This window comes from Polistes fuscatus, unplaced genomic scaffold (genome assembly GCF_010416935.1).
Source record: "Polistes fuscatus isolate 324 unplaced genomic scaffold, CU_Pfus_HIC Scaffold2, whole genome shotgun sequence".
In the NCBI taxonomy this organism is placed as follows: domain Eukaryota; kingdom Metazoa; phylum Arthropoda; class Insecta; order Hymenoptera; family Vespidae; genus Polistes; species Polistes fuscatus.
This window is the reverse complement of record NW_025113096.1, coordinates 12,614,050-12,628,145: the sequence shown is the minus strand read 5'-3', so window position 1 is coordinate 12,628,145 and position 14,096 is coordinate 12,614,050. Positions and strand designations below refer to the sequence as shown.

The following is a 14,096-nucleotide window of genomic DNA, read 5'->3' as shown; positions in this document are numbered from 1 at the left end:
ATAAGGAAAAAAGATGACGGTTTTTATTCTTTTTATCTTGAATGTTTAAAAGAAATAATGAATACATACGAGTCCATGGTACATTATTACGAATATAATAAAAAAAACTTCAACATTATATCTACATATATGAATCATGCATAAAGCAGCGTTAATATTGTTTCTTTATATATCTCTTTTTCTCTACTTGTCTATTCTTTTTTATTTCATTAGCATTTTCCATTGAGTTTTTCAGAGATCTATTCGTTGACTCGATCTAAAGATCAATTTCATGTCAAAGTAAATCGTACGATAAAACTACTTTTTATTGAACGTCGCGCAATCGTATTGCATAGAATATTAATTCACAGACAATCATTAGTAAAATACATATTATATTGGTAATATTTATCGGTAATAAATTTTATTTTTTAATCTTTTCTTCAAACATTTTCTTCTTATACTACAATATTTCGAGATATGAAAATGTTTCCATCGTAAGTGCCATTTAATTGCAATTAAATTCAATAAGAAATAGTACCTTTATTTGATTACAGCCTGATGCAAAAACGGAATAGTAAAAAAGTAAAACGTATAACCGGAAGACGCAATTTTTCAAATGACCCACAAACGAACGAACGAATATAATTTCATGACTTCGCGAACAAATTTTGCATATATCATTAACGATAATGACAGAGAGAAAAGAAAAAGAACAAAAGAATTAAAATGTTATCTCGAAGTTACATTGTTCGTGATGTAATTAGAAAATTTATAGTAACTTAGTTTTAACCGCTTTCGAAAAGAAATGTGGGGGGAACGTATGCAGGATGTATTTTGAGGCAATCGAAGAAGCATGTCGGTTTTATTCTGCAAGTATTACCGCACATTTTACCCACTATTACAGTTGTTAGTGAAAGCACATAGCCGTAGATGCAACAGGATGACCCTGACCACATTTCGTAAGAGACACGCATTGCCCCCCTCCCCATTCTCTCTCTCTCTTTCTCTCTTCCTCTGTTTGTTCGTATTTCTCGAACTCGACATACAGATCGTGAGCAAAGAAATTGTTATTTCCATCATAATATTCTTCACATCGTTTAATTCTTATTCTCAAAATAAAAACTGACATAACCTATAAAGTTAATTTCTAACGTTATTTATAACTAATGAAATAGAATGCAGTGTGAAGTCAGCATAAACTTTGCAAATGTGTCGAAATAGGAATAAAAGAGAAGGAGGTTAGTTGGTATCGTGCGAGGAACGATAGTCGAAGATAAATGCGAAACGTGAAGTATTATATCGACGGTGAATGTGTCAGCATCGCATAGTGCGGGTGCTTGTATTTAAGAATACCTCTAGTGTTTTGAACATTTGAATAAATATTGAATGCAATCATTATTAAGAAGAATAACAACAAAATGAACTCTTTTAACAATAAAAATTCGATTCCGGTACAGGATACAGCCGAGAAAAATCTTAAGGAAAATAATCCCAATGAAGTTGAAGAAAATGGTGTCCGCCATCTGTGTAATCAACGTTTGAACGAATTCGACGAAAGAAAGGACGAGGAACGATTGGTGTGCGTTCATGAGAGAGAAGATTCTAGGGCTGCCAAGATGCCGGAACTCAAGGACGAGCAAATCGAGCTTAACGACGAGATCGTTAACCTCGATCTCGACGAACCACCCCCAGAAGTTATGGAGTATGCTAGAAGAGAAGTCGGGGAAACGGACGAGGTCAAATGTCAGACATTGCAAGAATTACGCGACATGATTTATGGTAATTAATTTCATTTCTAAAATCATCCAATCGGAATAATTTTATTCGAAACTCTATTATTTCATCTCACAGTTCGATAATTATTTATTTTATTTTTTTCATTCAATCTGCTATATACTTTTCAAGAATTTTATGATTCAATTATCATTTGAATAACGTCAACAAGCAAAACACGTTTGACCTTCGTTTCGCTAATAATTAATTCTCAGACGTTTGAAATATAAAAAGTGAATAAATAAAACTATTAATGATATCGCTCGTAGCGCGACTCATCGATCTTGGCGTTGATTTGACATGGGTTTTTTCTATCGTGACATTGAATTTACGATTTTTGTAATTCAAGATGGAATACTATAAATTTTAAAAGCGAAATTGATTATGTTTAGAAGAGTTAGGTAACGGGTTAAATAAATGTGCTGGAAACGAATGAAACGATAGTTTTACGAGAAAATCGTTTAATAGCTTTCGCAGGAGTAAAGTTTTTCGAATGTTTCAAACGAATCGAAGTTACAAGCAAACTTTCTTAAATAATCCTAATCGTTTGTGGGAATAATAATAAAAACTTTCGTTACTCGTTATCACTTTATCGCTCATGGGGACGATGGAAAAGAGATTCAATCAATTTTCATTATTCTCTTTTTAATGATATTCGGAGCAGGTCAATTCTAAGACTTATTTTATTGTTTAACTTATAATAATTTTTCCTCGATCTTTCGTTAGAACAAGGTGAATGCATACCGCACAGAATGGATGATGAGTTTCTGATAAGATTTCTTCGTGCGAGAAATTTCAACGTCAATAGTGCTCATCGACTGGTGAGTCGTTAAATATTTTTATATCCGTTTGGTATAATATTAACGACTTCTAGTTGAATGACGAAAGACCGAAGAAAGTAATTACGTAAAATTAACATTTCAATATTTTTAACTCTATCAATAAATCTAACATTTTGTTTAAACAAATTTTCATGAATTTTTCAATATTTGAAAGATTACTTAACCCTATCTTTTTTCTCCCTCTATCTTTCTCTTTCTCTTTTTTACCGAGTTTTCCAGATTAAATGTGGTAAAAGGAAACATTCACCAGTGATCGTAGTTAAGCAACGATGCCAAGGCAAACCTATTGCTAGAAAAGATCGATGGCCTAAAGTTACATGTTTTCTGTCGTTTCAATGCAAAAAAGAAATAGCAATTTTAACATTAGCCAAGAACGTTCTACACGAAATCTGCACGAAATCGATATTGCACGTTATTCCGCGCTTATAGTTTTACAAAGAATTCTAGCTACATGTCAATCGATAACATCACGGGAAATAAAAAATGTGCATAGAAAATTAGTTAGAAAACGCTAGATTTTTGTATTGAAGCAAACGGTCACCATTTTTAGCACCTATAGTCTATATAGTTGGTTAGAAAGTTCCTAAAGATAATAAAAGTTTCACTTTGTTATTATACATAACAATTAATCTATTCAAATACCTGAAAGAAGCATCTATCCGATCTGATAAAAATATGATTAAGTGAAAAAATTGTTGTTTCATAGGCACTAATGTACGTAAAACTTTTTAAGGTCTTTTTTGTCGATTCACACGATTTGTAATATTAAATACTTATCCCATATAATCTTTTAATATAGATAGTGAATTACTACAACTTCAAGGAAGAACATCCAGAGATACATCAGGATATCTGCCCTACCGAGATGTGTCATATCGGTGACGACGACGTAATAACTGTGCCGGCTTATAGAACTCAATGCGGTAGACGGATGCTGATTTATCGTATGGGTAATTGGGACCCTCGAAAGTACCCTGTCGAGGAGATTTTCAAGGCTACTGTTATTGTACTCGAGCTGGGCATTCTCGAGCCAAGAGCTCAGATTTTAGGTGGCATCGTAGTTTTCGATCTCAAGGGTATCACTATGTCGCACGTTTGGGCAGTAACACCACAGGTCTGACTTTTATTTCATCCTATTCATTATTTTTCCCCTTTCTCTAATTAAGTTTATCTTTGAAATTTACAGATTGCAAATATGATCATGGCTTTGATGGTAACGTCTTTTCCAATGAAAACTTATTCCATTCATATACTTCATCAATCTTGGATATTCGACGCGATTTATGCAGTTTTCAAGCCGCTCTTGAATTCTCGCATGAAGGACAGAATATTTTTCCACGGCGACGACATGCAGAGCTTTCATAAACACATTTCGCCTAATTATTTGCCCAAGATGTACGGTGGGACTCGAGAGGAATTGGCTTATTACAAGTGGATTGAATCTTTGATCAAAGTGCCGAAGATTATTAAAGAGATGGAACAACTAGGATACGTAGTACCGAATGATTTTCAAATACCGAAAAGCTGAAAATTTAATATTAAGGCATTTTCTTACGTTTCTGTAGTATCATTACTCGCATTTAGTTATTTCCTTATTATCATATTATAATCATTGTATCATTATTCAATTTACGAGTTAATTATTCAATAATATTTGCCATTAAAATATTTTACATGAATTTTATACTACTATACTACTATCACGTATTCTTCCAAGTATTTATTTTCTAGTCAAAATAACTTGGCTATGTGGGCCAATTCGCTTAATTATATTTGTAAGTTTTCTTCGCGTACTATTATTCATCTCTTAATTAACGATATCGATAAGGTTAGGAGAAAATTTTATAAATATTGCCGAACTTGTTGTATATACTCGATTACTCAAACATACGTTCTATCCATTATTTTTCTACCAAAGAAGAAAAAAGAGTATAAAAACAAAGAATCTAGTGACCCGGTAGAAAAGAACCAAAGAAGAGAATCTCTCTCTCTCTCTCTCTCTTTCTTCTCTCACACTGACTTTGAAAAAAAAATATTTAGACAAAAGCGAGTACATATGTAAGTACATAGGTATACACACGATCGAGAGAAAACGATAAGAGGATTTCGCAAGTGGAGGTAAATAGGTCATTTGGCAAGAACGGCAGATAACCGCTAAATTCGAGTTACCGATTAGCATCTAATCGCAATACACACACACACACATATATATATTATATGTAAAAATTAATTCGGGGTACCTTAATATTAATTTATATCTGATTTTGTTTAAAATGTAAATAATAGCCCACCAGTTTACAACGCTTAAGTATCTCAACACTTACAGTTATGAAACATTTGACAGCAAGTTAAAACAGATAAACAAGATGGCATGATTCACATATTTGTTTTTAAGAAGGCACCGAATTAGTTTCTACACCTAATAATCAACACACGTGATTTTCAAATAACCATTAACCTAGGACAATTTATTGATTTCTCTTTCTCTCTCTCTCTCTTTCTCTCTCTCTCTCTCTCTCTCTCTCTCTGTCTTTCTCTCTTTCTCTTTCTGATCCATAATCGAAAAAAATACAAATAAGAATGTAATTGTCGTATTGTAAGATAGGAAACTCTGAGAGAAGATAATATTTTGTAGATTTTCTTCTAAGATAATTCAATTGTCGTTTAAATTTTGTTCTTGGAGTTAGCAGAGTTAGGTTTGTAGGTAGATAGGTAGGGCAGAAAGAGGTGCAGGTAGGACTCGACGTTGACTGCTGGGTTTGTGGTGGTTGATATCGACCCGAATCGCGAGGGTCGGAGCTATCAGGGGTTCGCATGGCGCACGCCTAGACTCTATGCTTGGAAAGAGGTGGTGGTAAGAGAGGGTGCGCAGAATGATAAAGAAAGAGAAAGAGAGAGAGAGTGTGAGTGCGAGGGCGAGAGAAAGTTTCCACCCGTGGAGAGAAGAGAAGAGAAGAGAAGCCGAGGAGAAAAGACAGGAACGATAGTAGCAACCTGGACAGTCCCCCGCGCGCGCGGGTGCAGGTGCACGTCGAAAAGGAGGCCGGCCTGGTGCCGTATGTGTGTGTCTGTGGGTGCATGATAATTCAGCGTGTGTGTTCCTTGATTTTTTCGTCAATCCGGTCGTTAGTAATTAACCATAAAGGAGTAAGAAAAAACGATCAGGAAGATAGGTTTAAGGATTATCAAGAAAGAAAAGTTAGGAGATTCGAATCGAATGAACGAGTGAGAGAAATAGAAGGAGGAGCCAGCCAGAACCGGAGAGAGAGAGAGAGAGAGAGAGAGAAAGAGTAAGACTTGACCTCGCCCACCCTAAATCCAAGTGAGCTTGCGAAACAAGTTCCCAAGAAATACAGCTCGATGAGAATCAACGAGAAGAAACTTCTACATTACAATAACTACGTATGACGACTAGAGTAGTCGATGAAGTTCTTTCGATTGTGAAATTGTAAAGCAGAAAGGGTGGAAAATAAGAAAAAAAATGCGGTGCGTGTGATAACGTATACGATTCCCGGCGCCATGTCCCAGAGATTGGAGACTACGAACGAGGAGTCTTACCTGAACTCCGGCAGGCCGTCGAATTTGTTAAGAACCAGCTTCAGTAACGTTAAACTCGAGCGACTCTATCGTGCCTCTTCCCTTCAACAAAGACGCGGTGGCCTTCAGTGCTTCCTCTTATCAGCTGTCCTTTACGGGACTTATACCGTAGCCTCGCCTGAACCGGAACTACCTGCTCGAGGGCTCACCGCTGTCTTCATCGGTCTGAACCTGGGTTTATTGGCATGGGCGGAACACGGAACACGGGCCAGAGACGGCTTGTGGGCCGCCGTTCCCCACGTGGCATGGTGGCTTTCTACGGGACAGTTGCTCGCTCAGCTGTTTCTCAAATCGAGCGAGGTCACGCCCAGGGATGGACTAGGATGGCTCCTGCTCTTCCTTTATCTCCTATTCGCTACTCTACCCCTTAGACTATCCTTCTGCTTCTTGTTAGCGATTGCTACGGCTGCGGCTTATATGGTCACCGTCTTTAGACTCTCCAAAGTGCCGATCCTATCGGCCATCGACGTTCTGGTAGGTCATTATTAATTTCACATTCAGAGATACAAATTATATTCCACACGTTTGCTTATCTATTGGAACAATTAAAAGAGGAAGATAGTGAAAAGTAAACAGCGATGATGTGCGTGTGTAAAACAACTGTTGCTGCTTTGACTTGCTAATTTCTTACCCTCCTAAGCTAGATCAACGTCTATGTCTTTCGATCGATCTATCGTCCTCCTTGATACCCGCCCCTTGTATGGAAATATTTGGAAAGATTCACGTTTATGCGCTAAGCGAATAAACGCTTTGTTTACGTGCTACCGATCGGTGCTCTTTTACTCGAACTAATTTATACGAGATTGTACTTCGTTCATCGATCTTATCGCGAGTAGGGAGCTACGCGTTAAGTCCGACGATGGAGAAATAAAAATATTATCTCGTGCAGAGAGTTTATTCTGTGGAAAAAATAAAAAGGAAAGTTTTGCAAATTATTTCAAGGACGATAATGAAACTTTAGCGCATGTCGGAGAGAGTTCGGTCAAATGATATCGACTAGAGCGAAAGGTAGAAAAATTATTGAGACAAAATTAGAGAAAAACGTTGGCTTTTTACGAACATTTTCTTGACGCTCTTCCAATCATATACGCGTGCAATTAAATCGGATCAACGCGTAATAGCGTATGACAGTCATCGCGTTCGTTTACCCTAAAAAGTTGTACGTCCGACGGTTGGACATAGGTGCATCAAAAGAAGGATCGACTCTTAAAGTTACAAACTTGTTGTTCGTGGACACGAAAGCGAAAGCTTCGGCATATACACGTGTGCACATGTGGTGTTGTCGTTAGTGACACTCGAGTAGAGTTCGGTCAATGGTAGTTTAAAATAGAGAGATAGAGCTCGCGCGCGGGACAGAGACGGACATATACGTGACATCGTGCAACGATGCGGCACCGTCGCCTTTCCATGCACGACATCCGATCGTTTTTCAATGAGAACGACTAGTAGTCTTCATTGACGAGAATCTGGACCGTTGGAAAGAATGGAAAGCTGATTAAAAGCCCGTTAAACGTGTCAACGTTTACCAACTCTTACAAATCTTTTTCGCTCTTACACGTGAAAGCTTTCTTTTTTCCATAGAAAATATGTCGACACGATCTTCGATACTCTCTCGTGAGGCTAAAAAAAAAAATAAAAATATCGAGAAAAACACTGTTGCCTTCTCATTAACGTTGTATACATATTAACCCTTCGGTGCACGACATTTTGCGGTTCGTATCTTTCCGGATGAGAAAGCTCATCGACAAAGCGTGCATCGAAGGGTTACCCTTTTTGCTAATCGGTTAATCCCCGCGTGATTGAAAGCTCGCAATCGTAAGAATTTAGCGTGAAAACATCCTATAGATCCTGACGGTGACACTCTCGGCCGGCGTCGCTATTTTGGGTGCTTCCAGCTACTCCCTGGCGGAGTTCCAGCAACGTCGAGCCTTTCTCGAGACAAGACAAAGTCTGGAAGTGCAGTTGGTAATCGAAGAACAGAGTGCCGAACAGGAGAGGCTACTTCTCAGTGTCCTGCCGGAACACGTGGCCGTCAAAATGCGACAGGATTTGGGTGCATGCAAGGACACGCAGTTCAAGAAGATCTACATGTCGAGACACGAAAATGTTTCGATACTTTATGCCGATATCGTTGGTTTCACAGCAATATCATCGACCTACAGCGCTAGCGAACTGGTTAAGATACTCAACGAGCTGTTTGCACGATTCGATCAACTCAGCGAACGGTACTTACTTCTTTTTCATGAAAATTTACCCGCAACAGTTTAAGTAGTCTATCAAAATTCTAAACTAACCTAATAAACTAGAACGATCCGATTGACTGATCTTTCATTAATCTAAATTCTTCATTGGTATTCAAGTTTATTACGTAAAAAAGAAAAAAGTTTTCTAACTTGTCTTTCATTTGTTTCTACAACGTGAAACTCATTTCCTTTCATGAAAGAATCGATTAGGAATTCTTAATGAGTATTCTTCCAATATCCGTGCAAATTAGTGTTACTTTTTTCTCTTTTCTCTGTATTTTCTCGAAATATTCTTGGAGGTGACGATAACTACAATTACGACGACGAGAACTCGTCGAACGATCGATAAATGTTCCAGGATGTTAACCACAATGCTCTCTCGTTAAATCTCTTTTATCATTTGTCGCTATATTTGTTTGCAGGTACGAACAGCTACGCATCAAAATTCTTGGTGATTGTTATTATTGCATAAGTGGTGCACCCATCGAAAGGCCAGATCACGCGATACTTTGCGTTCACATGGGTCTTTCAATGGTCGAAGCTATAAAATATGTTCAGCAAACAACCAATAGTCCGGTTGACATGAGGGTAGGCATACATACAGGCGCTGTCCTGGCCGGTGTTCTTGGTCAACGACAATGGCAATTCGACGTTTACAGTAAAGACGTCGAACTGGCCAATAAGATGGAAAGCAGCGGAAGAGCCGGGTAAGATTTACTTTTTTCTATTTTGATAGATATGATAACGGTAATTACGTTAAAGACTTCGAGATAAAGTCTACCACACTTGTACGCGATACTGGTTTGGATCATTAAACGTGACCGGCGCAGTTAGGGTACTTGAATCTCGGCACGTACCTAGGGAGCTATTCGCTTGAGCTTGAGTTCCTCTTAACCTAATTTATTTAGAGGCCCTTAAGTGGGGATAAACAGACAAGGGACGCGACGAAAAGGATGAAAACGAACACGTACCGTGCCCTTACTTTTTCTTCAAATCGTTCCTTCGATTCCCCTAACGGGAGACAAGCCAAAATGATAGATCAATTTTTGGTGTGTAAATTATTACGGAGTTCGTTGATTATTTCTCAGAACGGGGTCAATTATAAATAGAAACAGGGGATATGTGATTGAACGTAACGAATTAGTTATAATTAGAAAGACAATATGGGTGCGTTTATTTTTAAGGAGAGTACACGTTTCCAACGTAACTTTGAGCTTTCTCAATGATGAATTTGAAATTGAGCCGGCGTTCGGTGAGAAAAGAGAGGAGGCACTTAAAAAGGCTGGAATCGTCACCTACTTTATAGTCAGAGCTTTGAAACCTTTCAAACCGGCGATAACGAAAAGTCTGGCATCGTTGAACGACGAAACTTCTCGAAGGACAATGGACAATAATCAAGAAAGGAGAAGTAATAAAGAGGACTCCGAAGAGTTCAGGCAAAGATTGAGAAAGGAAATGGATAGCAAAGGTAATTTTATATCGACTAATTAAACTAATTGATGAATTCTAGATTTGAGAATAATCGAATGAAATAATTTGAACGTAGGAGGGGGTGCTGACCTGAAGGGTCACGTATCGTGGCTAACGTTGCGTTTCAAAGATCCAATTGTGGAAAAGGCCTTTCACAGTGCCAAAGAGGCCTTCTCACCTTTGTCTTTGCTCGGTGGCCCTTTAGTGATGATGTGTGCATCACCGGTATGGAGATTGCATCCATGGGGACCTTTCACTTGGGGTGGTGCAGGCGTGGTAGTACTCTTTGGGGTGGTGCTAGCGGGTGCCACGTGTCTTGGGAGTGCAGTAAGAGCGACGTGGTTGAGAAGAACATTAGCGTTGTTGATGACCTTCTCTCTAACCGACTTCCTACTTCTCGACATGGTATTGCAATATTATTTTCAATTTAATTTTGAAAATAAACTAAATAGAACAGAGACTCAAACCGTATGCTGTTTTGTTTTTCAGTGTAACTGTGCAATCATCGACGAAATTGAACCAAAAGGAAACATCTCGTACTGGATGCGTTGTCCTTATCCTTCTTATTATTCTTATATCGGTGTGCTTGCCCTTGTAGCGATCTCTATGCCAACTTACATCTGCTATCTTGGAAAGGCATTGCTGATGTACATTCTAGCCGGAGCACAATGTTCTATTAATATACTATTTCTCGGATCTTCTCTGGAGTTGGAAGAAATGGCCACGTTACCACCTGATCCGATCACATATTCATTAAAATATTCCTTGTCAGCTTCGTTGCTCACCATCGCCACTGCCTTGGTCATCGTAGCTAGATACGTAAGTAATTACCTTTCTCGATTGAAACCGAACAAACTACCATCTCTCTCTCTCTCGGATAATCGAAAGCGTTGATTACTTACCTCCGTTCTGTCCTCGAGTGGCATGGAAGCACCAATCGATTTGCGAATTGCTTCGGTGATAAATTGGATCGCAGTTAATACGACGATTGGAGAAAGCTTCTATTCGGGATTTTAATTGACACGAAATTGTCACGCGAAATCTCTCTTCCTTCTTTTTTTTTTCCTTTTTCTCGATCGACGACGACAAAAAAAACCAAAAGACATTTATCGAATAGAAATAGGATAAAATGATAAAATTGGAAAGAGCGTGAAATACGTAAATCGAATTAATTTTATTTATTAGGCCGAAAAAGCAAGAAGAATGCTGTATCTTCGAGGTCGAGAGGTAGCAGCTCAGAGGGAAAGAGCTGCCGATATGAAACGAAGAAATGGCGCGTTAATATACAATATATTACCGCCTCACGTAGCAATTTATTTTCTCTCAAGAGCGAGGCATCACGACGATCTTTACAGTCAAAGTTATGCCGAAGTCGGTGTACTATTCGCAAGTATGCCCAACTTTGCCGATTTTTACAGCGAGGAAAGTATCAATAATCAAGGACTCGAATGTCTAAGGTTCCTCAACGAAGTTATTTCAGATTTTGATGCTGTAAGTCAATAATTGAAATCTTTTAGCAGTCTAACGATAAACACGTAATCGTATGTTACATGTATTTTCATTTTTATTATAGATCTTGGATCAAAACAAGTTCAAAGACATCATTAAGATCAAAACAATAGGCTCAACGTACATGGCTGCCTCGGGTATAACTGAATCCCTAGAGTCTGAAGATAGTCCACGATGGACTCACCTATCGACTCTCGTAGAATTTGCTTTAGAATTAAAAAAAGCTCTTTCGGGAATCAACGAACAGAGTTTCAATCATTTTGTCCTAAAAATGGGTATCAATCATGGGCCGGTAACTGCCGGGGTGATTGGTGCTCGAAAGCCTCATTACGATATTTGGGGTAACACGGTAAACGTTGCTTCGCGAATGGAAAGCACCGGAAAAGTTGGGTGTATTCAGGTAAATAGAAACATTATCTACATCTTTATTTCGTTGTAAAAGAAATTAAGAGCGAATTGATCGAATTCTAGGTTACCGACGAGACCCGAATGATTTTGGAACCTTTTGGATTTGGTTTCGAACAACGTGGCCTCGTCTTTGTCAAAGGAAAGGGTCAACTGCTCACGCATTATTTAGTATCTAAAGATGGAGTGTCCCTTGAACTTGACAGTGATCTTCCTGTTGAGCCGACTCATCCAATTATTTATCAGTAACAAAATTGGAGGCACTAATATCATCAGAAATTGATCATTTGTCGATCTTTCATCGATTGTTCTGAGAAGAATGAAGAGTCAGAAATTAGTTCACACTTGTTCCTTTCTCTTTTTCTCTTTTCTGTATTTTTCTTCTCTCTCTCTCTCTCTCTCTCTCTTTCTCTTTCTCATTCTTCCTCACTCTTGTCCCGTTTCTCTCCATCTCTCTCCAATTCATTCTAGTCTATCATTAGAACTTATTATTCGTGTTCGTGTCATATATATATAAACAATTACTGATTAAAGTATATACTTAAAATAAACCGCGCAAAAAAATTCAGAAATTAAATAATCTCATTATTTTTAAAGAGATCGTAAACTCGAGCTTCCTCTAGCCGATGTAATTTATTTTTTTACACTTCTGAATAATCGAGTTTATCATAGCACAAAATGACACGAGTACGTGTAACGCATAGAGTATATTACATTAAGAAGAAAAAATAGAGACAACAAAGAGAGAGAATAAAGAAAAAGAAAGAAAGAAAGAGAGAGAAAGAGAGAGAGAAAGAGAGTGAGTAGAGAAAAAGGGTGTGCAGAGGTGGGTGATTAAAGAATAAAAGCAGGTAATAAAAAGTTTTCAGAAAAAGAGGAACGAGAAAGTACGGCCTAAGCGCGAATGAAGCGAATAATTAAAAAAAATAAAAATAAAAAAAACAAAAAGTAAAAAATATAGGATGATAAAGGGAAAGAAAAGCATTAAAAAAAAAAAAAAAAAACAAAAAAACCGTCGGTATCTTCGATATATAGAAATAACCTAAAATTTTTGATTTATATACGAATCTACTTCCTTTTTTCTTTTCAGAATAATCGTGACTCTTTTGTTTGCTACTAGGTACGCTGACGATAAAAATTATCTCTCTAAATAAATTATATTGTTTAAATGAGATTGAAACAAAAAAAAAAAGAACCTAGGAAAGGAAGAAAAATGAAAAAGAACAAAAGGAAATTGGTCCTTGGAAAATTGATTGACCTTGACGAATTCTATTCGAGTTCGAGCATAACGAAAAAATAACTAAATACATACTTACATACTTCCACGTTCTTTCACTGATCGCTCTCTTGTAAGCAGTCGATGACGTATTTACTTACATACATACACACATACATACACACATACATACATACATACTTACATACATATGTGCAAGATGCGCTTATATCGCGCATATACGCGTCTGTACGAAAAAAAAAAAAATAAGAAAAAAAGATAATTTAAAAAAAAGCAAGTGAATACGTAGAACAACACACATACACATACATACACACGAGTATACATATACCTACTAACACGAATAAAACATACATATTCGCGCGTGAAAGACGCTTTATGCGGGATTTCTGTAAAGTAGCAATAAATGTGTGTGTGTGTGTGGAATTTCGTGTAAATAATCGATTTATTGATATAGGTACGACGATTGGATCGATCGTGATCGGAATATAAGTAAGTAAGTTATAGATTTCTTTCAATTTTGAAAGGAATAGTGTAATGAGAAACTAAAAAAGAAAAAAAAAACAAAAGAGGAGAAAAACTTATGAGCGAGACAAATTGTATGTATAATCGTGTACGATGAATAAATCACTGTAGATATCTTAGCACCTTTAGATGTGAAGGGGGAGAAAGATCGAAAATATTACGAAATTAATTATAATTTTAAGATTCTCAGCATTGTCGAGATGGAAAAAGAAAATCTAAAGAGCACACATACAAACACACATCATAACCAGACACACAAAGATATATGTACACAGAGATTGATTTTGAAGATCAATGGCGTGAAACAACCCCGTCTCTTTAAATCTAATTGAAATAAAAGGTGTCTTACTGGCATACAATAAATAACACTATCGATCACCTACGAGCACGCTAATTTTTTTGTTTTCCAAAGCTATATTCTTTAACGTTCAATTATTTCTGTTCATTTTTATGAGATAATACACAATTCTTTATTCTAATATAAAAATGATATCGTTGATATATCATAAACAT

General features: G+C 37.2%; 2 protein-coding genes across 3 annotated transcripts; both read left to right on the top strand.

Moving 5' to 3' along the window:
* Window positions 1–514: 514 nt before the first annotated feature.
* Window positions 515–4,225, top strand: LOC122517071 (alpha-tocopherol transfer protein-like). 2 transcript variants are annotated; one of them, XM_043635403.1, is made up of 5 exons: window positions 515–1,220; window positions 1,440–1,761; window positions 2,482–2,576; window positions 3,397–3,711; window positions 3,784–4,225. In XM_043635403.1, the coding sequence occupies exons 2-5, from the start codon at window positions 1,599–1,601 to the stop codon at window positions 4,123–4,125; spliced, it is 915 nt and encodes a 304-aa protein (XP_043491338.1). In that variant the 5' UTR covers window positions 515–1,220; window positions 1,440–1,598; the 3' UTR covers window positions 4,126–4,225. The 2 variants fall into 2 exon arrangements, with proteins under 2 accessions (XP_043491338.1, XP_043491337.1); XM_043635402.1 differs by lacking the exon at window positions 515–1,220 and having other exon boundaries at window positions 1,227–1,761.
* Window positions 4,226–5,517: 1,292 nt separating this feature from the next.
* On the top strand, window positions 5,518–12,769 carry LOC122517070 (adenylate cyclase type 3-like). Its single transcript, XM_043635401.1, has 9 exons — window positions 5,518–6,668; window positions 8,040–8,419; window positions 8,860–9,144; window positions 9,622–9,905; window positions 9,984–10,312; window positions 10,397–10,726; window positions 11,093–11,398; window positions 11,481–11,816; window positions 11,888–12,769. Exons 1-9 carry the CDS (start codon window positions 6,117–6,119, stop codon window positions 12,068–12,070), a joined length of 2,985 nt encoding a protein of 994 aa, XP_043491336.1. The 5' UTR covers window positions 5,518–6,116; the 3' UTR covers window positions 12,071–12,769.
* The last annotated feature ends 1,327 nt before the right edge of the window (window positions 12,770–14,096 follow it).